This window comes from Abramis brama (assembly GCF_963993115.1).
Source record: "Abramis brama genome assembly, chromosome: 4".
Classification (NCBI taxonomy): Eukaryota; Metazoa; Chordata; class Actinopteri; order Cypriniformes; family Leuciscidae; genus Abramis; species Abramis brama.
This window is the reverse complement of record NC_139966.1, coordinates 16,712,195-16,733,673: the sequence shown is the minus strand read 5'-3', so window position 1 is coordinate 16,733,673 and position 21,479 is coordinate 16,712,195. Positions and strand designations below refer to the sequence as shown.

At 46.4% G+C, this 21,479-nt stretch overlaps 1 protein-coding gene across 4 annotated transcripts in view; it reads right to left on the bottom strand.

Annotated features, from left to right (window-relative positions):
* Positions 1 to 9,934: 9,934 nt before the first annotated feature.
* LOC311081722 (guanylate-binding protein 4-like) overlaps positions 9,935 to 21,479 on the bottom strand; it is a 42,283-nt gene continuing 30,738 nt past the window's right edge. For 2 of the 4 annotated variants that reach the window (XM_084112335.1, XM_084112336.1), the window contains exons 8-10: positions 21,174 to 21,386; positions 14,720 to 14,822; positions 10,106 to 11,447 (exon numbers count right to left, since the gene is read on the bottom strand). In XM_084112335.1, the coding sequence (XP_083968461.1) occupies positions 10,933 to 11,447; positions 14,720 to 14,822; positions 21,174 to 21,386 (831 nt within the window). In that variant the 3' untranslated portion in view covers positions 10,106 to 10,932. Of the gene's footprint in view, positions 11,690 to 14,330; positions 14,823 to 21,173; positions 21,387 to 21,479 lie in introns of all 4 variants that reach the window. The other 2 variants (XR_014605991.1, XR_014605992.1) reach the window with 2 other exon arrangements.

Genomic DNA, 21,479 nt, shown 5'->3' with positions numbered 1-21,479 from the left:
GCAGTTTAACTTTTGGTTTCACTTTTAAAATCAGCAACTGCAACGTGTTAGCAGATACAAGAAACTTGGAGTCTTCCCAGAATATGTAACCACGTTGTCATTGTTAGTCTGTCGTGGGCTTTTTTCTAATGAAATTGACTGGGAATTCCCAACAATGTCTGACTTTCTCCTGGGTATCATGAAAACATTGGGTAAAATATGTTTACTTATGGCTCAATCAGTAGAGCATGCTGATAACAGTGCAAACGTCAATCTACCTGAGAAATTAGTTCAATAAATTAGTTTGGAATAAAAAAACATTTGAAAGAGTAAATTACTATTAAATTACTGCATGAAAAAGCCTTAATACAAATATAAACCCTTGCAAGATAAACAACAACACATAACCTTGTGTCTTCAACAAACACATGTAAAGAGTTTAGATTCTAAAGTCTCTGAAATAGCAGATTGCTGCCATGGCCTGACATGCTGAGCTAAGAGCTTGTTAGAGATGTGATCAATAAACCGTGTCTGTAGCAACTTGTGATAGCAGATCCTTTTAACGTGTTTAATGGTCAAAAGTAGGTGAGGGGGTAAATGACTAATTCTCTAACAGATTCTTCCTCTAGAACAAGGTATACATGCATTTTCTGTGCTTTTAGCAGTGTTGACATATTGGAAAAATCACATACTACTGTTTATGAAGATATAAAATTAAAGCTAATGTAAGTGATTTTGGGGAGCAGTCCAACTGAGTAGATATTAGCACAAATGTTAACTAATATCACTGTAACGAATACGACTCTGGGTAAATATGAATTAGCTCAAGAATATGGGGAATCTTGGGAATATTAATATTTATGACTCATGGTCATAATTCATAAGTCGCATGTACATTTATTTTATCAATTATCGAGAATACCTCGTTCTGTAACTGGTCTGACCAACATTTAATTCGTCCAGCGAGTAGATGTAAGGTCAGTACAGTTAAGAAGGGGTATTCACAAACTCCACTAAAGTTTAGGTTCTGGCCACGAACATTAAACTTTATTGAGTTTATTAATTAAAACTACTGAATGTAGTCTAATATCGAGCTTGTAGCTTAAGATCTTTTCGTCTCATTGACTTTATAAAAGTGGGCTTTCAAATACAGAGACAGTTAAAAGGATATATGGATTTTAATAATTGTAAAACTAAAGATTATATGAGCTACAAATACAAACGTACGTAAAAATACAAAACAATAAAACAAACACACATTTAACCAAACAAGAAAATACGTGATCAGGATAACATGAAATGAAAGAAAGAAAGAAAGGAAGAAAGAAAGAAAAGCTAGTAATTATTACATACAGAAACCTAGATTCACGAGACGCCGGGAAAACAGCTTTTATCAACTCAATATACTTGCAGTATTCTGTCTTTTGTTCGGGTGATGCTGAAACTGGCAGGACAGCGCGGATGGTGTCCTGTTTCTGCTGGGTCTTCCAGTGCCGCGAAGTTTAAAAGGCTTACTGACTGTAATGTTACCGAGAAAGTTCATCTCCCGGGACGGGAGAGGTTGCACATCTTGGTTGCAAAGACGGCAGGCTTTTACATGACGCGGTCATGTGTCCCAGAGGCCAAGGCAAGCCTGTCCAGCTGGAGCAGCGCTGCACGTGGAGAAGGAGGAGGAGGTCAAGCGGGATCGATGAGAGAAGAGAGCGAGAAGTGGGGGTCTCTTCCTTTTAACAGACAATCTGTTTACGCCTCGTTTTGTGACAGAGCGAATCAAAACTTCTGATCTGTAGCGGGAAGATGTCTTCTTTGTGTGAAGAAAAACACGCCCCCTTGTATCATATGTCTTCTGAGCGAAATAATTAATATTTTCTCTTAAGATTATACATACAGAATAATACATCTTACGATAATACTATGTGCGGGACTGGTTGAATTAAAACAGGACGGTCAGACAGATACCAAGAATTACAGGTAGATATTGGACACACATAACATTACGTTCATATGCCTCATTACACACAAATAAAGCTTGATTAAACACACAATAAAATTGTCAGTGTTTCCGTTATGGCAAACGACGACACTTTGAGAAACATAGGAATACATATCAAACATCTTAGGGAGTTTTCTCTGAAGAGTTTCATGTATGTTAAGGTGTTGGAATGTTGGCTTTACAAGAGGAACTGGATGAGATGCCGTCTTGAGGTCATAAAGTTTTATGGTCTGAGGGAGGATTACAACAGGACACGACTGAGGAATTCCTTTCAAGGAACATAAGTCTATAGGATTCCAACCTATATTCTAGCAAACCACACTTCCATTATTAATCAAAGTTAATCACACATACATATCAGAAGGTATACACTCAAGAGCCATATCTCTACATGAAATTGTACTCAAAGGAGGTTTTGTGTGTGTGGGGGTGAGTGTGTGTGTGTAATGTGTGTGTGTGTGTTTGTGGGTGCGTGTGCGTGTGTGCGCGTGCGTGTGCGTGTGTGGAATGTCACGAGGCCAGCCGAACTGGCGCTGGCAAATTGCTCCTCGTGGGGCAATTATTAACCAGTACGGACACAAGACGATGTGTCTTCCCATATGATCACTTAACGCGAGAAGCAGATGTCGTTGTGGCTACATCACTTTGTAGAATTTTGTAGAAAATGCTATTGTAGAATAGCATTTTTTGTACAATTTTTGTTACTGTATCTGCTTATCAAAGTTTCTTGTTTAGTTTAGTTGAGTTTAGTTTAGTTTAGTTTTGTTAGTGTGTGCTCCTACAGGAAGTTTTGTTATAAAGGCTTGTAGAGGATTGATTGTGATATTCATTGACTATGAGATGTGTGTCAGGCAGAATCAGCACCTCTGTAAAGTAGATCATCATTTTACTATCACTAAAAAAAAATCAGCTGATAACAGCCAGGGCTCTTGGGATTCCAACGATAACTTTATTACAGTATAAACAGTATAATACGGAATATACAGCACCGTATGACTTTGTTACTCATGACTTTATAGCTGAACTTAATTTTTTTTTTTACTGTAAACCGATGAGTATGGCCGTCTGCCAGAAGGCATTTTTAAAATCTACTTAAATGTCCCAATTAAATTAAGGCCTAGTTACAACTTGTCCATAACGAACACCATGTTCAAGCATAAGGGTGTCCATCAGTGCACATGGCACCAGGACACCCTAGGCCGGAGGTCAATGATTGACTTTGTGGTCGTTTCATCTGACCTCCGGCCGTATGTCTTGGACACTCGGGTGAAGAGAGGGGCGGAGATGTCAACTGATCACCACCTGGTGGTGAGTTGGATCCGATGGCGGGGGAGGAAGCTGGACAGACTCGGCAGACCCAAACGTACTGTGAGGGTCTGTTGGGAACGTTTAGCTGAATCCCCTGTCAGAGAGATCTTCAACTTCCACCTCCGGCAGAGTTTCGACCGGATCCTGAGGGAGTCTGGAGATATTGAGTCCGAGTGGACCATGTTCTCCACCTCCATTGTCGACGCGGCCACATGGAGCTGTGGCCGTAAGGTCTCCGGTGCCTGTTGAGGCGGCAATCCCCGAACACGGTGGTGGACACCGGAAGTAAGGGATGCCATAAAGCTGAAGAAGGAGTCCTATCGGGCCTGGCTGGCTTGTGGGACTCCTGAGGCAGCTGACGGGTACCGGCAGGCCAAGCGGACTGCAGCCCAGGTGGTTGTGGAGGCAAAAAGGGAGGAGTTTGGGAGGAGTTCTGTGAGACCATGGAGAAGGACTACCGGTTGGCCTCGAAGAGATTCTGGCAAACCGTCCGGCGCCTCAGGAGGGGGAAGCAGTGCCCTACCAACGCTGTTTTCAGTGGAGGTGGGCAGCTGTTGACCTCAACTGGGGATGTCATCAGACGGTGGAAGGAATACTTCGAGGATCTCCTCAATCCCACTGACACGTCTTCCATTGAGGAAGCAGAGGCTGAGGGCTCGTAGGTGGACTCGTCCATCACCCAAGCTGAAGTCACAGAGGTAGTCAAGAAACTCCTTGGTGGCAAGGCACCGGGGGTGGATGAGATCCACCCTGAGTACCTCAAGTCTCTGGATGTTGTGGGGCTGTCTTGGCTGACACGCCTCTGCAACATCAGCCTCCCCGGGAAAGTCTATGCCAGGGTACTGGAGAGGAGAACACGGCCAATAGTAGATCTTCAGATTCAGGAGGAACAGTGCGGTTCTCATCCCGGTCATGGAACACTGGACCAGCTCTATACCCTTCTCCAGGGTGCTGGAGGGTTCATGTCCCGGATTGAAAAATGGCGCCGAGGCAGGGCGCCGTAGCAAGAGCTCTCCTGTGTGCTGTCTGCTTTATGTTTGTTTTTGTCTTTGATGCACTTGCCACTTTAAGCTATGGCCGTGAGACACTTCTGAGGATTTGTGAGGAAGTTTGTGGATTGTCATCTGTCAATACTGGTCTGAGGTGTGCTGAATTCGATGTGTGCCCCACTCGAGGCAAGTGAGGCCAGGAGTCGGGCCGCGGAGGTTGGGAGCAGAGCGAAGGGACTGGGCGGAGGTATCGCTACACACACCGTACATCTGAGCCCCTGAGCGGGGACGCTACAGGCTACCAGCGGCGGAAGCGCAGACACCGAGGGAAGCGAGGGGGGTTGCTTGTGAAACTGCGCAGCCGCCAGTCGAGGATCCCGCTGCCGTCCATCTACCTGGCGAATGTCCAGTCATTGTCGAACAAGACGGACGACCTGCTGAGTCGCATTAAGACCCAGCGCGAGGCCCGGGACTGCTCCGTGTTTTGCCTGACAGAGACGTGGCTACACAGTGGCGTGCCGGATTCTTCTTTCCAGCCGCCGGGCTTCTCTGTCTACCGCTCGGACAGGGTGAAGGAGCGCACCGGGAAATCGAAGGGTGGAGGTGTGTGTTTTTTAATTAACGAACTTTGGTGCACGGATTGTGTCATCGTGAACAAAACTTGCAACGTTAACTTAACCACGGGAGTTTTCGGTAATGTTCCTGTGTGGTGTTTACATACATCCGCGGGCGGACATTTCTGTTGCCTTGAGTGAATTAAGTGACATTGTACACAAATTTGAGAACTCCCATGTTAATGCCATGGCTATAGTAGCTGGTGATTTTAATATGTGTAATTTTAAAACTGCTTTTCCCAACTACTATCAGCATGTTAAACATCCAACTAGAGGAGCACATATCCTGGATCACTGTTACAGTAATGTAAAATCTGCTTATCAATCTAGTCTCAGACCAGCCTTTGGAAAATCAGATCACTCTTCTGTGTTACTTCTTCCTACATATATACAGAGGAGTAAACAATCAAAACCTTCGTCATGTATTGTTCAGTGCTGGACGAAGGAGAGTGAAGTGAAACTACAGGGATGTTTTGATGCTACTGATTGGTCAGTATTGTGATGCAGTGACTGGGTACATCGATTTCTGCATTGATTGCTGTGTTCCAAAAAAGGTAATAAAACGGCATGCTAGTCAGAACCCATGGTACAATGCGGATGTAAATAGGAAAATACAACAGCGGGCCGTGGCTTTTAAATCTGGTAACGCTGCTGCTTATAAGTTGTCCAGATACTCTTTGGAGCGGTCTATTAAAGCTGCTAAACGAGCCTATGGAGCTAAGATAGAGGGACATTTCATGGAGGCGGACCCTCGACGTATGTGGCAAGGGTTAAATTCTATCACCGCTTGGAAACCTAAAGGAGGATCCATCATTAATGTTGATCCATCCTTGCCAAACGAACTAAATGAGTTTTATTGTCGTTTTGAAATTGGAAATGTTGAACCTGTTGTTTTTCCTGCTTGTAATGAGCAGAGTTTTACCATCATTCAGGAGGATGTCCAGAGGATCTTGTCCAGGACGAAGGTTAGGAAGGCACCTGGACCGGATTGTATTCCTCCTCGTGTCCTTAAACTGTGCTCCGAGCAACTTGCTCCTGTTCTGACTGATCTTTTCAACATGTCACTTAGGAAGTGCACTGTTCCAGTTAGCTTTAAAATATCAATTATAATTCCAGTGCCCAAGAAGACACCTGTGACGTGTCTGAATGACTATCGGCCATTCGGCTATGGTGTTGGACTTTGTCACAAATCCCTGTGTCTGTGGACCCACTACAATTTGCATATAGGAAAAACAAAAGTGTTGAGGATGCCATTTCCTTTGCTTTGAATTCTGTCTACAAACATCTAGATGCACATAAATCATATGCTAGAATGCGATTTATAGACTACAGTTCAGCTTTTAATTCAATGGTCCCAACAAAGCTCTTTCACAAATTGAAATGTCTTGGACTTGATGATGCCATTTGTAATTGGATTTTAAATTTCCTCACTTGTCGACCACAAAGGGTCAAAATCAATGGCTGTATTTCAGATGAGCTGTATGTTAGCACCGGTTCACCGCAGGAGTGTATCTTGAGCCCCCTACTGTTCACATTGTATACTCATGACCTTGTAGCATCCAATGATAATAATGTGATAATCAAATATGCCGATGATACAACTATCATTGGGCTGATTAGTTCAAATGATGAATCTCAGTATCGCAAGGAGGTGGAGAATGTTGTTCAATGGAGTAAAAAAAACAACTTGCTTTTGAACACTTCAAAAACGTGTGAACTTGTTATTGATTTTTGTCACAATAGGAATCAGTTGCCTATTACTATCCATGATTCTGATGTGCAGATTATTGAGAAATGTAAATTCTTGGGTGTGACTCTTTCTCATGACTTGAACTGGAGCTCTAATACGACTAACATTGCTAAGAAAGCGAGACAGCGCCTCTTCTTTTTACGTAGGCTTCGAGAGTTTACTCAAAATACTACGATTCTTCTGAATTTTTACTATTGTGTAATTGAGAGTGTCCTAACTAGTTGTATTACTGTGTGGATTGGTAATCTCACCCTGAAAGAGAAGAAGGCTTTGAACAAAGTGGTTCGCTCAGCCAGCAGGATCATTGGCTGCACTTTGCCGCTCCTGGAGGTTACATATAAAGCTAGACTCTTGAATCGAGCTTTAAAACTTGTTAATGATGCCTCAGTCCATCCTGCAGGGGCCTTCTTTGCGATGCTTCACTCAGGGAGAAGGTATCGCTCTGTCAAATGTTCTACTGATCGCCATTTAAACAGTTTCTTTCCCCAAGCTGTGATCACTTTAAACAAAGCACTTTAAATTAGGCACTTTAAATTTATGTGTGGATTTTATTGTACAGCATTTTACTATTGAGTTTTTATGTGGCACCTGCTTGTCTGTTTTATGTTATGTCCTCTTATGTGTTGACATTGTACTTTGAGCTTCTTGCACATTTATTCCAATGTGGTTTTACACTGCAAATGGATAATAAAGTGAACTAAACTGATGGGAGTTTGCCCAACCAATCCACATGTGCTTTGTGGATTTGGAGAAGGCATTCGACTGTGTCCCTTGCGGCATCCTGTGGAGGGTGCTCTGGGAGTATGGGGTCCGGGGCCCTTTGCTAAGGGCTATCCGGTCCCTGTACGACCGGAGCAGGAGCTTGGTTCGCATTGTCGGCAGTAAGTCAGACTGGTTCCCAGTGCATGTTGGACTCCGGCAGGGCTGCCCTTTGTCGCCGGTTCTGTTCATAATTTTTATGGACAGAATTTCTAGGCGCAGCCATGGGCCGGAGGGAGTCAGGTTTGGGGACCACACGATTTCATCTCTGCTCTTTGCGAATGATGTTGTCATGCTGGCCCCATCGGACCAGGACCTTCAGCATGCACTGGGACGGTTTGCAGCCGAGTGTGAAACGGCTGGGATGAGAATCAGTGCCTCCAAATCCGAGGCCATGGTTCTCAGTCGGAAAAGGGTGGTTTGCCCACTTCAAGTTGGTGGAGAATTCCTGCCTCAAGTGGAGGAGTTCAAGTATCATGGGGTCTTGTTCACGAGTGAGGGAAGGATGGAACGGGAGATTGACAGACGGATCGGTGCAGCTTCTGCAACTTTACCGGTCAATCTACGTTCCTACTCTCACCTATGGACATGAGCTGTGGGTCATGACCGAAAGGACAAAACTCCGGATACAGGCGGCCGAAATGAGCTTTCTCCACAGGGTGGCTGGGCAATCCCTTAGAGATAGGGTGAGAAGCTCGGTCACTCAGGAGGAGCTCAGAGTAGAGCCGCTGCTCCTCCACATCGAGAGGGGCCAGCTGAGGTGGCTTGGGCATCTTTTCCGGATGCCTCCTGGACGCCTTCCCGGGAAGGTGTTCCAGGCATGTCCCACCGGAAGGAGGTCCCGGGGAAGACCAAGGACACGCTGGAGGGACTATGTCTCCCGGCTGGCCTGGGAACGCCTCGGTGTCCCCCCGGAAGAGCTGGAGGAAGTGTCGAGGGAGAGGGAAGTCTGGGCATCCCTGCTTAGACTGCTGCCCCCGCGACCCGGCCCCGGATAAGCGGAAGAAGATGGATGTTGTAGGATTTAAGGGCGAACCAAACACAAATGAATCTTACAGATGATTAGTTCAAACATAATTCCACACAAAATTGAGGTGGAAACCTCAATTCCACACTCCAGACCCCAAATCAACAATCTAGGACCATAAATTAAGTGACATCTACAAGACATCTATCCAGACACAAGGAGACCGCCAGCCAATCAACGAACCCGGGAAACCCCCTTTTACCCTGACAAAAGGAATCCCCAAAGGAATGCAAAGACAAGCAAGTAGCCTCCAGACTCTTAGCTGAACTGGTGCTTTTATATAATATTTAATAACCCCGCCCGAGAAACGATAGAAGGGTTAAATTAATGATTGATGGTTCATTCAGGTCATGTCTTTTAAGGGCATATATTGATAGAAACTTGGTATTTCATCATCTCACTCTTAAAACTCATTCTTTCCTCACTTACTTTCTTTCTTTCTGCAACTCATATGAATGTGTGTGTGTGTGTGTGTGTGCATTTGTGTTAGATATTAGTTCTATGTGTTAGAATAATTAATAAAGTCTCATTTGTATTTTAAAGAGAAGTGTTCTTGTGTTATGTGGTTATGAATTTAATGTCTTAAACTGCTGATCTAATTTACCTTGCTAACAAATAGTGTTTTCACTAGGTTTGATATTTATATCCGCTGCAGAGCTGATAGTTACAGTCTGTTCAAATGAACGCTGGATAAGTCAATTGCTCGGCCGTATATAAGTGACTCTTTCAAAATTCCCTATAAATTAAAGGTACTCTAAGTGATGTTGGGTGACGTCACTTGTTGATGTTCAAAGTATTGTCAAACAAAAGCTAGCTAGACCCTCCCTCCTCCTCATCCGCGCACTAACCCCCCTAACCCCACCCCCAAATCCTTCTTGTCGGTTATTGGCTGGAACAGTTTGTTATGTTTCATGGTGCGGGTTAGCCCAGTCTGTTTTTGTTGCTGTTTGTGGAGCCTAAGGCTGTCTACAGAGACCGCGGTTTTTTACAGTGTGTTCAGGGGACAGCCAGCTAGCAGATAGTGAGGAGATGTTTGCTGTATGTGACCAAAAATGTTTTGACCTAAAAAACGCGTGACATCGCTTAGAGCACCTTTAATTAATAATTCCCTTTGAGCTAAATTGACCTGTTTCCCTTACAATGTGTGTATAATGTGACTGTAATTATATCTTAATAAAATGATGTATGCGCTACATCAATCAGATGTTTTGCAGCTGTATGAACATCTGATGGACATCTTTGAAAGAGCAGATCGTGAACATCCTAAATGATTTAGGTCTATAATATGTAACCGATCATTCATTCAGGGCTCGCCTAAACACTTATAGATAAAAATAAAATAATAAACGATAGCCGTCAGTTTTGATCTGAATTCCACTCTCCCATTTATTATTCGAAACGTGTGGAAAACCCCAAAAGCAGGGGTACTGAGCGCATGTAAACTCATCAAACCCACATATAAACTTACACACAGATAAACAAAGTCAGTGTAAAGGCACGTAGGGTTACCACAACTTAACTACATTCAAAAAAAGGTCTGTTATATACTGTATGTCCCCTCTTCCAAAATAAACATCCCCATCCCCAATAAACCGTAAACAGTCATGAACACTAGACAGCTGTGCATAGCGAAACATAAAGCTCAATATAAGACACCTTGTTCTTTTTTCCCCCCTTTTTATACAAACCACTAACAGTCCTGTGAATAGAACGTCTCGGTTACGTATGTAACCCTCGTTCCCTGAGTAAGGAACAGAGACGTTACGTTGTGACGACGAATGGGGTTTCACTTAGAAAGCCTCTCATCTTCGAGATATAAAACGAGCCAATGGCAAAGAAATGCCATAGGTCTGCGGAATTTGCATTGTGTAACTCCGCCTTATCTCGTGGGTATATAAGGAAGAAGGCTGGCAACATGCAGATATGTTTCTTTACTGAGGAGCCAAGACTGAACTCCGGCGTTCCAGCGGTACAGCGGAACTGGCAGGGAAATCTAACGTCCGTGCTAGTCTCACGACAGGGATCTCAGACTTATGCAGGGCACTGGAAGACAGCCGAGGTGGCGTGATTAGACTGGGAACCCCATTCGTCGCCACAACGTAACTCGTGACCACAAAAAGGGAACGTCTCGGTTACGTATGTAACCCTCGTTCCCTGACCACGTTCCCTTTTGTGGTCACTACGATCCTATTCTAGGCTACGTGATACAATTTTCAAAAGTCTTGTGAAGAAATAATCAGTATGGGTTTCATGACCTTATTTCAGTGACAATTTATTTTATTTTTTTCACAAACCACGTATAAATGTCATTATCTCAAAACTACAAACTTTTACATATATGCTGCTGACATATTATTGTAGCAGAGTTTGTGCTAAATACAGTGTAATCAGACTTTAGCCATGAAAATGTCACAAGTAACAGAAATAAGCACAAATGTCACAGCATGTCAGAACACCTCCAGGGCCCAGAAAACACCTCAGACCTCAGAAGGGTCTGTTTTTTTACAGCTGCATTAACAGCTGCAGGGACACGAACACGAACCTGACCCTGAACCACCGCCAGCAAGACCGGCGAGCAGCAGACATAGGAGTAGAGAGGAGGAGTCTGACTTAGGCCTCGGCATGCTCATGATTGCCTTCATCTGCTCACTGTGTTGCCTCATCATTAGCTTCATATTCTCATCATGTCTTTTGTTCATTTTTTTCATCATATTTTTAAACAGCTGGTCACTTTTCATTTCTGCTTCTTTATTCTTCCTTCTGAAGTCCTCCATCTCTTTAGTCATCCTGTCTGCCTTCTCCTTAAAGCCCTTCTCCAACAGATCAGCCTGCTCCCTCAGTTTACTGTCCATGGCACGCTTAGCCTCCTCTCTCTGGAGCCTGATCTCCTCATCCATCTTCACCTTCATCTGTCTCATCCTCTCTTCGTTACTCTTTCTCTCTGCTTCCATCTTCTCTTCGAGTTGTTGCTGCTTCTGTTCCTTGGCATTTATTTCCTGAGCCAGGAGAACAGTCTTCTCTCTTTCCTCTGGAAGAAGATGTTGTTAATGTTGTTTAGCACAAGGATCTTGATTTGACATGCATCTAAATTACTCAAGACAAATTAGGGAAAATGGTCATATCTGAGGTGTTACATAAGTGATGCACAGAGTTTTGCATGATCCTAGCAATGAGTGATTGTTGCAATGCAGTTTATAAGGAATAGTTCACCCAAAAATGAAAATTCTGTCATTAATGACTCACCCTCATGTCGTTCAAAACCCGTAGGACCTTTGTGTCACAGTGTGAGACTGTGTTTTGTGTTTATTGTATTGTATTAGTGTTGTTCCCTGAGTTGCCACCAGATGTCTCTTCCCCTCACTGTCATATGTATCATGAACTGCATTTCCCATACTCCTGTCTGTTAATCATTGATCATTTGTCACCAGCTGTTTCCCATTAACCTGCATATATAAGCTGTGTCTTTGTGTGTCTTTTGCTGGTTCATTGTTTGATGTCACTGGTTGTTCTGTGGCCTTCTCTGTGTCACCTGTTTGGATTATCATTTTGTGTCCGGCTGTGAGTTTTCTGTTTTTATTAAACACTGTTAACCTGCAAATCCTTCTCTTCATTTGATACCGTGACAGAATGAACCAGCCATTAAGGAAGGAGCGGGTTATCAGCCACAGGAGTTATTTGTAGCCGGAGTTATTTTTGTATCACTGCTATGGATCTGACACAGGAGAGCAACTTGGAGCGGGTGAGAGAAGCACTGAGTACCAGGGTGGCGGATTTGCAACAACAGCTCCTGTTGTTGCAGAGTGGTTCCGTGTCGCCCACACCATCCATTTCCCCCAACCCCACGGAGTCGAGTGGTCAGCCGGAGCCTAGCACGGACTTCCCTGAGAGATACGCTGGTGAGCCTAAGTTATGTGAAAACTTTATTAATCAGTGTTCTCTGCATCTAGATATGCATCACAGGACTTTCGAAACTGAGGAATCGAAAGTAGCGTTCGTGCTACTGCTGCTGACCGGTCCAGCAGCCACATGGGGAACAGAGGTGTGGGAGAGACGGGACCCATGCTGTGCCTCTTTCAAGGCACTTACCGGGGAGATGATTTGGGTCTTTTCCAAGACTAAGGTGAATTCTTCTCGGAGGTCAGGGAGGAGACCCCGTCCAAGCAATTTTTTGAGGGGAGGTAGTGCGCACCGGTCGTTGTGTGTTGGGACTCTGGGCCTGCGGGAATACACACCCGAGTCATATCACAAGATGGCTGCCACACCTGAGCCTCTTCACAAGATGGCTGCCACACCTGAGCCTCTTCACAAGATGGCTGCCACACCCGAGCCAATTATGGATGTAGCGAGTGCTAGAGACATGATTGTTTCACTCTTTCCCGAGCGTCGGCCACGAGAGAGGGAGATGGAGAGGAGACCCAAGCCTATTCACAAGATGGCTGCCGCACCAGAGCCACTTCACAAGATGGCTGCCGCACCAGAGCCACTTCACAGGATGGCTGCCTCACCTTTCTCTCCTATCCATGCCAGAACCCAGCGTCTGAGGTCTAGTCTGGCAGAGACTCCATTAAGGTCAGTGCGGAGGGCTGGCCTTCCAACCCCGGTGCCGGTTTTCACGAGGGCCACTGCCAAGCCTGCACCCGTCCTCAAAATGGCCGCCGCCAAGCCAGCAGCAGTACCCAAGATGGCTGTCACTATGCCTGCACCTATTTTTGAGACTGCTGGGGTTATACCTGCCCCTACACTCCAGATGGCTGTTGTCTCAGCGTCACCTGTTCTAAGGAGGGCTATCATCACGCCTGCACCTGTTCTCAGGAAGGCACCAGAGGTATGTTCATTGGACTCAGTATTTCCTGTGTTTACCATGGCTCTGTGGTGTGTGTGGTCTGCTTTCTGCTCTTCTGTTCAGCAAGATGTCTCTCAAGCCCATGAACCTGAATCGGCCGTTAAGTCTGAATCGGAGTCTCTTGAACTTCCTGTCACGGCTGAGAGGTCTGAACCTGAGTCTACTGCACTTCCTGTCACAGCTGAGAGGTCTGAACATGAGTCTACTGCACTTCCTGTCACGACTGAAAGTCTCTCCGTCCTGCCCAAGATGGATGACTCCGAGGTCTCTGAACTCTCTGCCTGGCCCAAGATGGCCGATCCTGAGCTCCCTGAACTCTCTGCCCGGCCCAAGATGGCCGTCCCCGAGCTCCTTGAACTCTCTGCCTGGCCCGAGATGGCCGACCCCAAGCTAGTTGAACTGTCTGCCCTAGCTAACCTGGCCCATAGGGCCTCTTGTGCTTCTTTGCCCAGGTTCCTGTTACCGCCAGCACCACCATGGGTTGCAGCTCGGCTCTGGTGTCTGGAGATGCCTGCAGCACCACCCTGGTCTCCAGCGCCGTTCTGGTCTCTGGTCCCACCTGCAGCCCCGCCCTGGCTCCCTGCACCGCCTGCGGCCCCGCCATGGCGTTCTAGACCCTCCATCCCTCCCCCAGATCCACCTCCGTTCCTCCACCCACCTGAACTTTTGTGCTTGGTCTTATGGAGTGTCTGGAAGCCACTCCTTTTAGGGGGGAGTACTGTCACAGTGTGAGACTGTGTTTTGTGTTTATTGTATTGTATTAGTGTTGTTCCCTGAGTTGCCACCAGATGTCTCTTCCCCTCACTGTCATATGTATCATGAACTGCATTTCCCATACTCCTGTCTGTTAATCATTGATCATTTGTCACCAGCTGTTTCCCATTAACCTGCATATATAAGCTGTGTCTTTGTGTGTCTTTTGCTGGTTCATTGTTTGATGTCACTGGTTGTTCTGTGGCCTTCTCTGTGTCACCTGTTTGGATTATCATTTTGTGTACGGCTGTGAGTTCTGTTTTTATTAAACACTGTTAACCTGCAAATCCTTCTCTTCATTTGATACCGTGACACTTTGTTCATCTTCGGGACACAAATTAAGAAAGGTAGGTATACTTTTTTTGTGCCAAAAAAAAAAAAAAACGACTTTATTCAACAATTTATTCTCTTCCGTATCAGTCTTCGATGCGGGTTCACGAGAGCAAGTCACAATAAAGTTGTTATTTTGTTTTCTTACAAAACGTATTCTCGTAGTACACTGGAGTCACATGGACTATTTTAACGGTGTATTTCTTACCTTTCTGGGCCTACAGAGTGTTAATTAAATAGCTGTCAATGGATAAATATACTGCACTCAATTATTAATTCCTTAGTTTCACTGCAAAGATGCCATCAGTACAGATTTCACTTTCTCCGCTAGATGGTACTATCGTTGCCTCCTCCAGGACACAAAAGACTCTCACCCATAATCTTTTTCTCCTTCTCAGTCAGTTTCTTGTCCGCCTGCAGAATGGCGTTGGAAACCACACATTTCTGCTTCAGAAATTCTTCAAGTGTGTCTTCTGCCTGTGGACAACACACATATGATAATGTGAAAACTGCTACTACTACTATTATTGTTATTATGTAACTATGAGACTAGTACCACCACTACTACAACTAATGTTATTAATGATGAGTGTGAAAATAATGCTCCTGCTAGTAATAATAATAATAATAATAAATAACAATAATAAGATAAAGCTAGGGTCAGTTATATATTGTGTCATTCAATTTAAATTTACATCACAACCAACACATTTGTCAAAATTTGTCAACACGTCAAATGAAATGTTATAGCGGATCATGCAATTTAATCAGGTAGTTTTAGACCAGTGGTTCTCAACTGGGGGGCCTCAGTTGATTTTTTTCAAGTTGATTTGTCTACCCCTAATCCACTGTTCCCTTTCAGTCGTTCACGTTCGACGTAGTCGACGTTCGACTGAATGGGATCACGCTAGGGAGCCTGTCATCTTTGAGTACTATTGAACGAGCCAATGCAATTGGTGTGCATGATTCGCATCACACACTCTGCCCCTGCGGCGCAGGTATAAATACGGAAGTGGATGCACGCACTAGTTGCTTTTTGCTTCGGAGCCGATCGTTTTTGATGTCTCTGAAGAGTATTGTTGTACAACGAGCGAGTGTGTCGGTGTTCTTCTAGGAAGACTCTCCCAGGTTGCTGGTGGCACGAGTGCAGCTGTGATCGCGAGCTTTGAGTTCTCAACTGCTGTTTTAACAGCATAAAATTTCTGTGTTTGTTGACGGCTGGTTAGAAGGCGGAAAAATGAGGTCTTCACTGTTTCAGTTCACTGTTCAGTGTTGTCGTGGTCATTCCCCTGTGTGCTCCGGCACTGGTGATGGGTCCCATTTGTGATGGGCCCGTCCTGAGATACCAAGCCTATGAGTTCTCGCCCGTTCTGACGGGCAGAGCTTACAAGGCCTGTGGGCAAGCCGTCTCCTCTTGCGTGCCATGGCGCTGCTACAGGTCTATCAGGCCAGGGCACTTAAGGACATGCACGAGGGTAGCCCAGACTGTGAGCTCATAGATGAGCTCTGCACCGCATCCGACCTTGCCCTCCGGGGCACAAGTGTCGTGGCGTGCGTGATCGGTCTGGCGATGTTCACGTTAGTGGTACCTTCCGCCCAGGCTCAGTGATATTCATCATACCTAGGTATTGAGCAGAGATGCTCCTAAAAATTGGTGAGATTCATCACACCTAGGTGTTGAGCAGTGCTCTTGTCCTGTGTGTGTACGTCGCAGTCCTACTGGCGAAGGACACAAGCTAGCCGTTCCCTCCAGACGATATGAAGTCTGGCTTCCATGAGCCCGTTCTTCATTGTACTCTAAATGTGTGGTGGGTTACAACCATCTTGGATCTGTGTCAACTGAAATGGGCCTTTTTCGAAAGCCTCCGTTCAGTTGCTAAACACAGAGATGCATTTTCAAAAATGCCCCGTCCCCAAGCTTGGTCTGCAGCGTTCGACCTGAAAGACAAGTACTTCAGATCTCTATCCTTTCACTCCACAGGCCTCCTGTGTTCTTGCATTCAAAGGTACGAAGTATCAGTACATGGTCCTACCCTTCGAGTGCTCCATAGCCAGTTGGGTCTTCAGGTAAACTGGGAAAGAGTAAACTCGACCAAGGGTTGAGGATCTCTTTTCTAGTATGGAGATGGTCTCGGTCAAGCGCATCTCACAGATAGAGGTATGTCAGCTCAGTGCTATTCAAGAAGTGAGAAAGGGTCCCACTGAAACTTTTTCAGAGGCTTCTGGGGCATATGGCAGACGCAGCCACACGACTTCCTCCATATGAAGACCGCTTCAGCACTGGCTTCACGGCCGAGTCCTGAGGTGGCCGTGGCAGAGCGACGCGCTCCGTGTGATAAACACCCTGGGCCTGTCGCCAAACCCTCAGCCCATGAACAGACTTTTCGTTTCTCTGGGCCAATGGCTCCTAGAACGAGTGGCTGAGGGACCACGAATAAAGGGCATGCAGTAACAGAGGTCTGGGTGCCCCCTGACTGCATTGACATCTATTGCCTCAAGTTGCTTACAGTTTCCTTGCTTTGAGACACCGCTGCTCAGCGAGCATGTACCGGTCTGAAAACACAACGTTGCGACTGTTGAGCTACGCTCCCCTCGCATGTTGCAACTCGCCCGCCACCTCCTTGGAGTCAGAAGCTTCTAAGGTCGCTGTCAAGTGTTTTCTAACTGTGAGGTGCCCACACCTGAAAAGGACCAGACTTCGGATTTCACTCAGAAAAATACTTATTTTGACCAGTTGAACAGGTACCAATGTAACAGGATCAGGATCGGGAGTAACAGTCCGAAGTCTGGTCCTTTTCAAGTGTGGGCACCTCACAGTTAGAAAACACTTGACAGTGAAAAACTGATAGCCCGTCATGATCAAAAGTCCCAGTTCCTCACAGTGAATGCATTTGTGCCTCTGCCGTCCTCTTTATCTGTCGCACACCAGTCAAATGACTGATGCGTGTATTTGAAACCACTGATTGAACTGGCCGCGAGCTTCTGATTTCCCCAATTCAATTTACCTGGTCGAGCATGCACCAGAGCGCGCACAGTCACATGCGGGCTGCCGCGCAGAGCGTGCGCAGGGGAGACAGCATACAAAGAAGGAAATGACGGGTACACGGGAGACAGCCACACCTCCACTGGGTTAACGCTACACCTCCCACTCAATCTTTTATGTGGCGATGCCTGGAAAGATCGCACTCTCAAGTGGGCTGGTCTCCGACTTGATCTTCCACCGGTACGAGGACCACAAGGCGCCGGACGTCCCGATGCAGAATGGTACTCGATCCGGGATCTCTGGCACCAGGTTTTGGATCTCTCACCGAAATGCTGGAGCTTGGAGAGACCCTCACATAAACATCTCGAACAACACTTCTGGAATCAGGATTCACGCCGATGACTTTTGCAAGTCTGAACTGCCCTCTCAGTGCGTTCTGGTCGCAGAGCCAAACTATGTCTCCAACGGCAACGTTCCTTTCAGCAGTATGCCATTTACTGCGAATGAACAGGTTCGGACCAGCGAGTTGGCTCCAGGACTTCCAGAAGTTGTTGACTATAGTTTGTACTTCTTTGAGTCTTTCGAATGGATAAATGGTGTAGTCTACAGTTTTGAAGTCTCCTCTTTGTGTGGCTCGACCAAGCAACAGGTTGTTCGGCGTGATGTACTGGATGCGCTCTTCTCGGCTCTGAACTCTGGCGTCGATGGGTCTCTCATTAGCAAGATTGGCAGCTAGCTGGAGCACAGTCAGGAACTCACTGAAGCTAAGGCCTTCTACATTGCCAAGACTTTGGAGGGCTCTCTTAGTGACTCTGACAGCAGCTTCGGTGGCCCCGTTTCGGTGAGGTGAATCGGCCGGGAGGATTTTACACGTCCAGGTGGTCTCATTTCTGGCAGCATACTCTTCAAGCGACTCTTTGTTCTGTTGATTCAGGTAAGTGTACATCTCTTTTAGGACAGGTCTTGCTCCAACAAAGTTCGTACCAGGATCAGACCAGATTTTTCGGGGATGGCCTCGGAGAGCGGCGAACCTCTGGTAGGTAAGCAGAAAGCTCTCTGTTGATAGTGTGTTTGCTAGCTCGACATGGATGGCTCGGCTGGACATACAGCAAAATATGACGCCCCATACTTTCATAGTTACTCTCTTCTTGACATCATCCTTCCAAACAGGTCAACGGATGTGAACTCGAATGGTGCAGTAGGACTTGACCTCTGTTCAGGTAAGTTTCCCTTTATCTGCTTGCAGGTTCTCGCTTTTGCTTTCCTGCAGACAATACACTTGTCAACGACTTTTCGGGCAATAATTCTTCCTCTTATGACCCACACCTTCTTCCTCATCCGCAGCAGAGTTCCCGCTACTCCGTCATGTCCCTCGCTGTGTGCTTCTCTGGCTAGCAGGGTGGATAACCAAGCTTGGAATGGTAGAAGAGGAACAGCTCTGCGGTCTTCTCCGAAGGTCTGGACTCTGCCACCACAAACCAGAAGTCCACTTGTCTGGTCCCTGTAGACGACTAGTCTGTCTCTTGTGGCGCTTGGGAAATCGGCGCCCTCTTGTGCTGCTAGACAAAGGTCTCGGAACACTCGTCTCGTCTCTCGCTGACTGTAAGGACACCTGAGAATGGTACTGCCTCCCACTTTTCTTGGTCTCTGATCTTGGCATTCAGGAACTTTTTAGCTGCTCTCCAGATCCACGCCACGGTCCCGACCAGCCTTCTCAGGTTGCTGAAGCACCTTTTATCGACGAGCTGTCGAATTGCTGCTCCTGCTGGTGGTCTTCTGGACTCCACCCAGGCTGAATCGTATGCTGGATCGTGTGCAGTTTTCAGGCGACTTCTGGTAAGTACTGCTACAAATGTCTTTTTCTGGATCTTTGTGACTTAGTCTCGAGCTTGGGCTGCGACGTCTCTAGCGGATTTCTTCGGCCACTCATCGTCAGGACCACTGATTGAAACCACTGATTGAACTAAGCGCGAACTTCTGATTTCCCCAATTCAATTCACCTGGTCGAGCATGCACCAGAGCACGCACAGTCACGTGTGAGCTGCTGTGCAGAGTGCGCGCAGGGGAGGCGGCATGCAAAGAAGGAAATGACGGGTACACGGGAGACAGCCACACCTCCACCGGGTTAGCGCGACAGTCGCTTCATTCCACTTATTACTGCTGGCCCACTCAATCGTGCCGCTGACAAGCCTCACGACAGCCTCTGGCCCAGAGAGAGTGGAGACTCCATCCCCAGCTGGCCAGCTGTTTGGGACCACTTCAGGGCCGCACAGTTACATTTGTTGCCCCTCTGGACTCGTCCCTCCGCAAGTTGTTTCTTCTCCGTGGATATCCCTCGACACAGAAAAGACTCAGGCCACAGCTGGCCCTGGGGCCCCCGCAGAAATGCGTTCCCCAGTGAGCCTACTTGCACTATGATGCTAAAATCAGGAAGAGATGGAGCAGGTCCTGATAGTTGCCCCTTATTGGCCCAACCGACCTCTCCTCTCTACAGCCTTCCTGACTCCTTCCTCTGAGTATGTTCTCAGGGATGGGGCATGATGGCACCTACATCTAGACCTTGGAGAGTTCCAGGTCTGGTTCTAAAAAGAACAGAACGCGAAGGTTCTGGTTACTACCGCAAGAATTTTTAATGCCGTAGAGACCATCACTTCTGTGAGAGCATCTCTTAATAAAGAGGCTAGCTCCCCCTTAGAAGTGGAAGCTATTTGTTGAATTGAGTCTTCTCTCTGTGAGGAGATCCCGAAGATGTTCGATCACTTCACACACACCTGCAGTTTTCAAATAAGCCTGAAGGACTTGATTAGCTGATCAGGTGTGTTTAATTAGGGTTGAAGCTAAACTCTGCAGGGCTGTGGCCCTCCAGGAACTGAGTTTGACACCCCTGCTCTAGAGGGTAGGGACTTGCCCACATTTTCGGTCAACGAATCGTTCCTGGAGTTCGGGCCGGCTAACTGATCTGAGACCCCGGCCTGGATATGTGCTCAAGGTTCCTACCTCTCCTACGGGACCAGGTGGTGAGCCTGCAAGCGCTGCCCCGGAGGAGGCAGACCCAGCCCTGGCTTTCTCTGTCCGTCTAAGTGCGGTTATACGTGATCAGAATGCAAAGCCTAGACCTTAGACCAGCTCTGTCTGTTACGGAAACCAGCAGAAGGGAAGGCTGTTTCCAAGCAGAGGTTGGCCCACTACATGTGGTTGCCTTCATCTTGACGAGAAGGTTTCCCAAGATGCACATGTCCACCTGGGCGGTGAGCTTCTCCTAAGCAAGGGTATTTCTCCCTCCTAGGCTTTGACACAGAGTGCCTTGCTGAACATATGTTAAATAGAGTTGGGTGCTGGGCAACACCTATACATGTTTGCTAGAGAACTAGCCTGTGTCGAACCGTTGCTTTCCGTGGGCTCCCTTCACATGAAGCCAGTTTCACTGTAAGCGTGGTTCGAAGTGTCGGCTTGCTGCACCATTCCCCTCCTATGGACTGGATACGTGCACAATTCTTGCTCCAGTGAGTTCCCCTTATTAGCCCCTTAGTTCCCCTTATACGTCCGAAGCCAGGCCTATCACTTGTATGCACTGGTGGAACCTGTGTTAGGCTGGATTCATATGTTGTGATCCCTACGGCGATCCCATATGTGTATTCTTCCACGGTACGGCTCCCTGCGAGCCTGTGTCTTCCGTCGACTACGTCTCCATTCCCTCCTTCAGAGAACGAGGGTTGCATACGCAACCGAGATGTTTCCCACATTCTATGAACACATACTCTAAGAAAACATGACAAACCTCTTACAGATTGAAAACATCTGAAACCTGTGATGTTGCAGCAATTGTGTCAAATGCTGATGCTCACCTTGACTCCTTTATTGGCTTGGATTTTGTATTCCTTTACAATGTTTTCAAGGTCCTGGGAGAAGAGAACATAACCACCAGATCTGGCATAAAATCCTTTCTTGCGTTTTTCTGTCATTGGAGCAGAAAGGGATGACAGGAGATTCTCACATCTTTTTTTTGAAGCCTCCTCGTTTTGGCACAGGTATCCATCAAAGAGTTTATTAATGTCTTCCTGCAGCATCACACAAAATAACAGACAACTTTAAATACCATTTAGAGGCTACAACTATTGAAAAAAATAAATACTATGGGCATTTAAAACAAT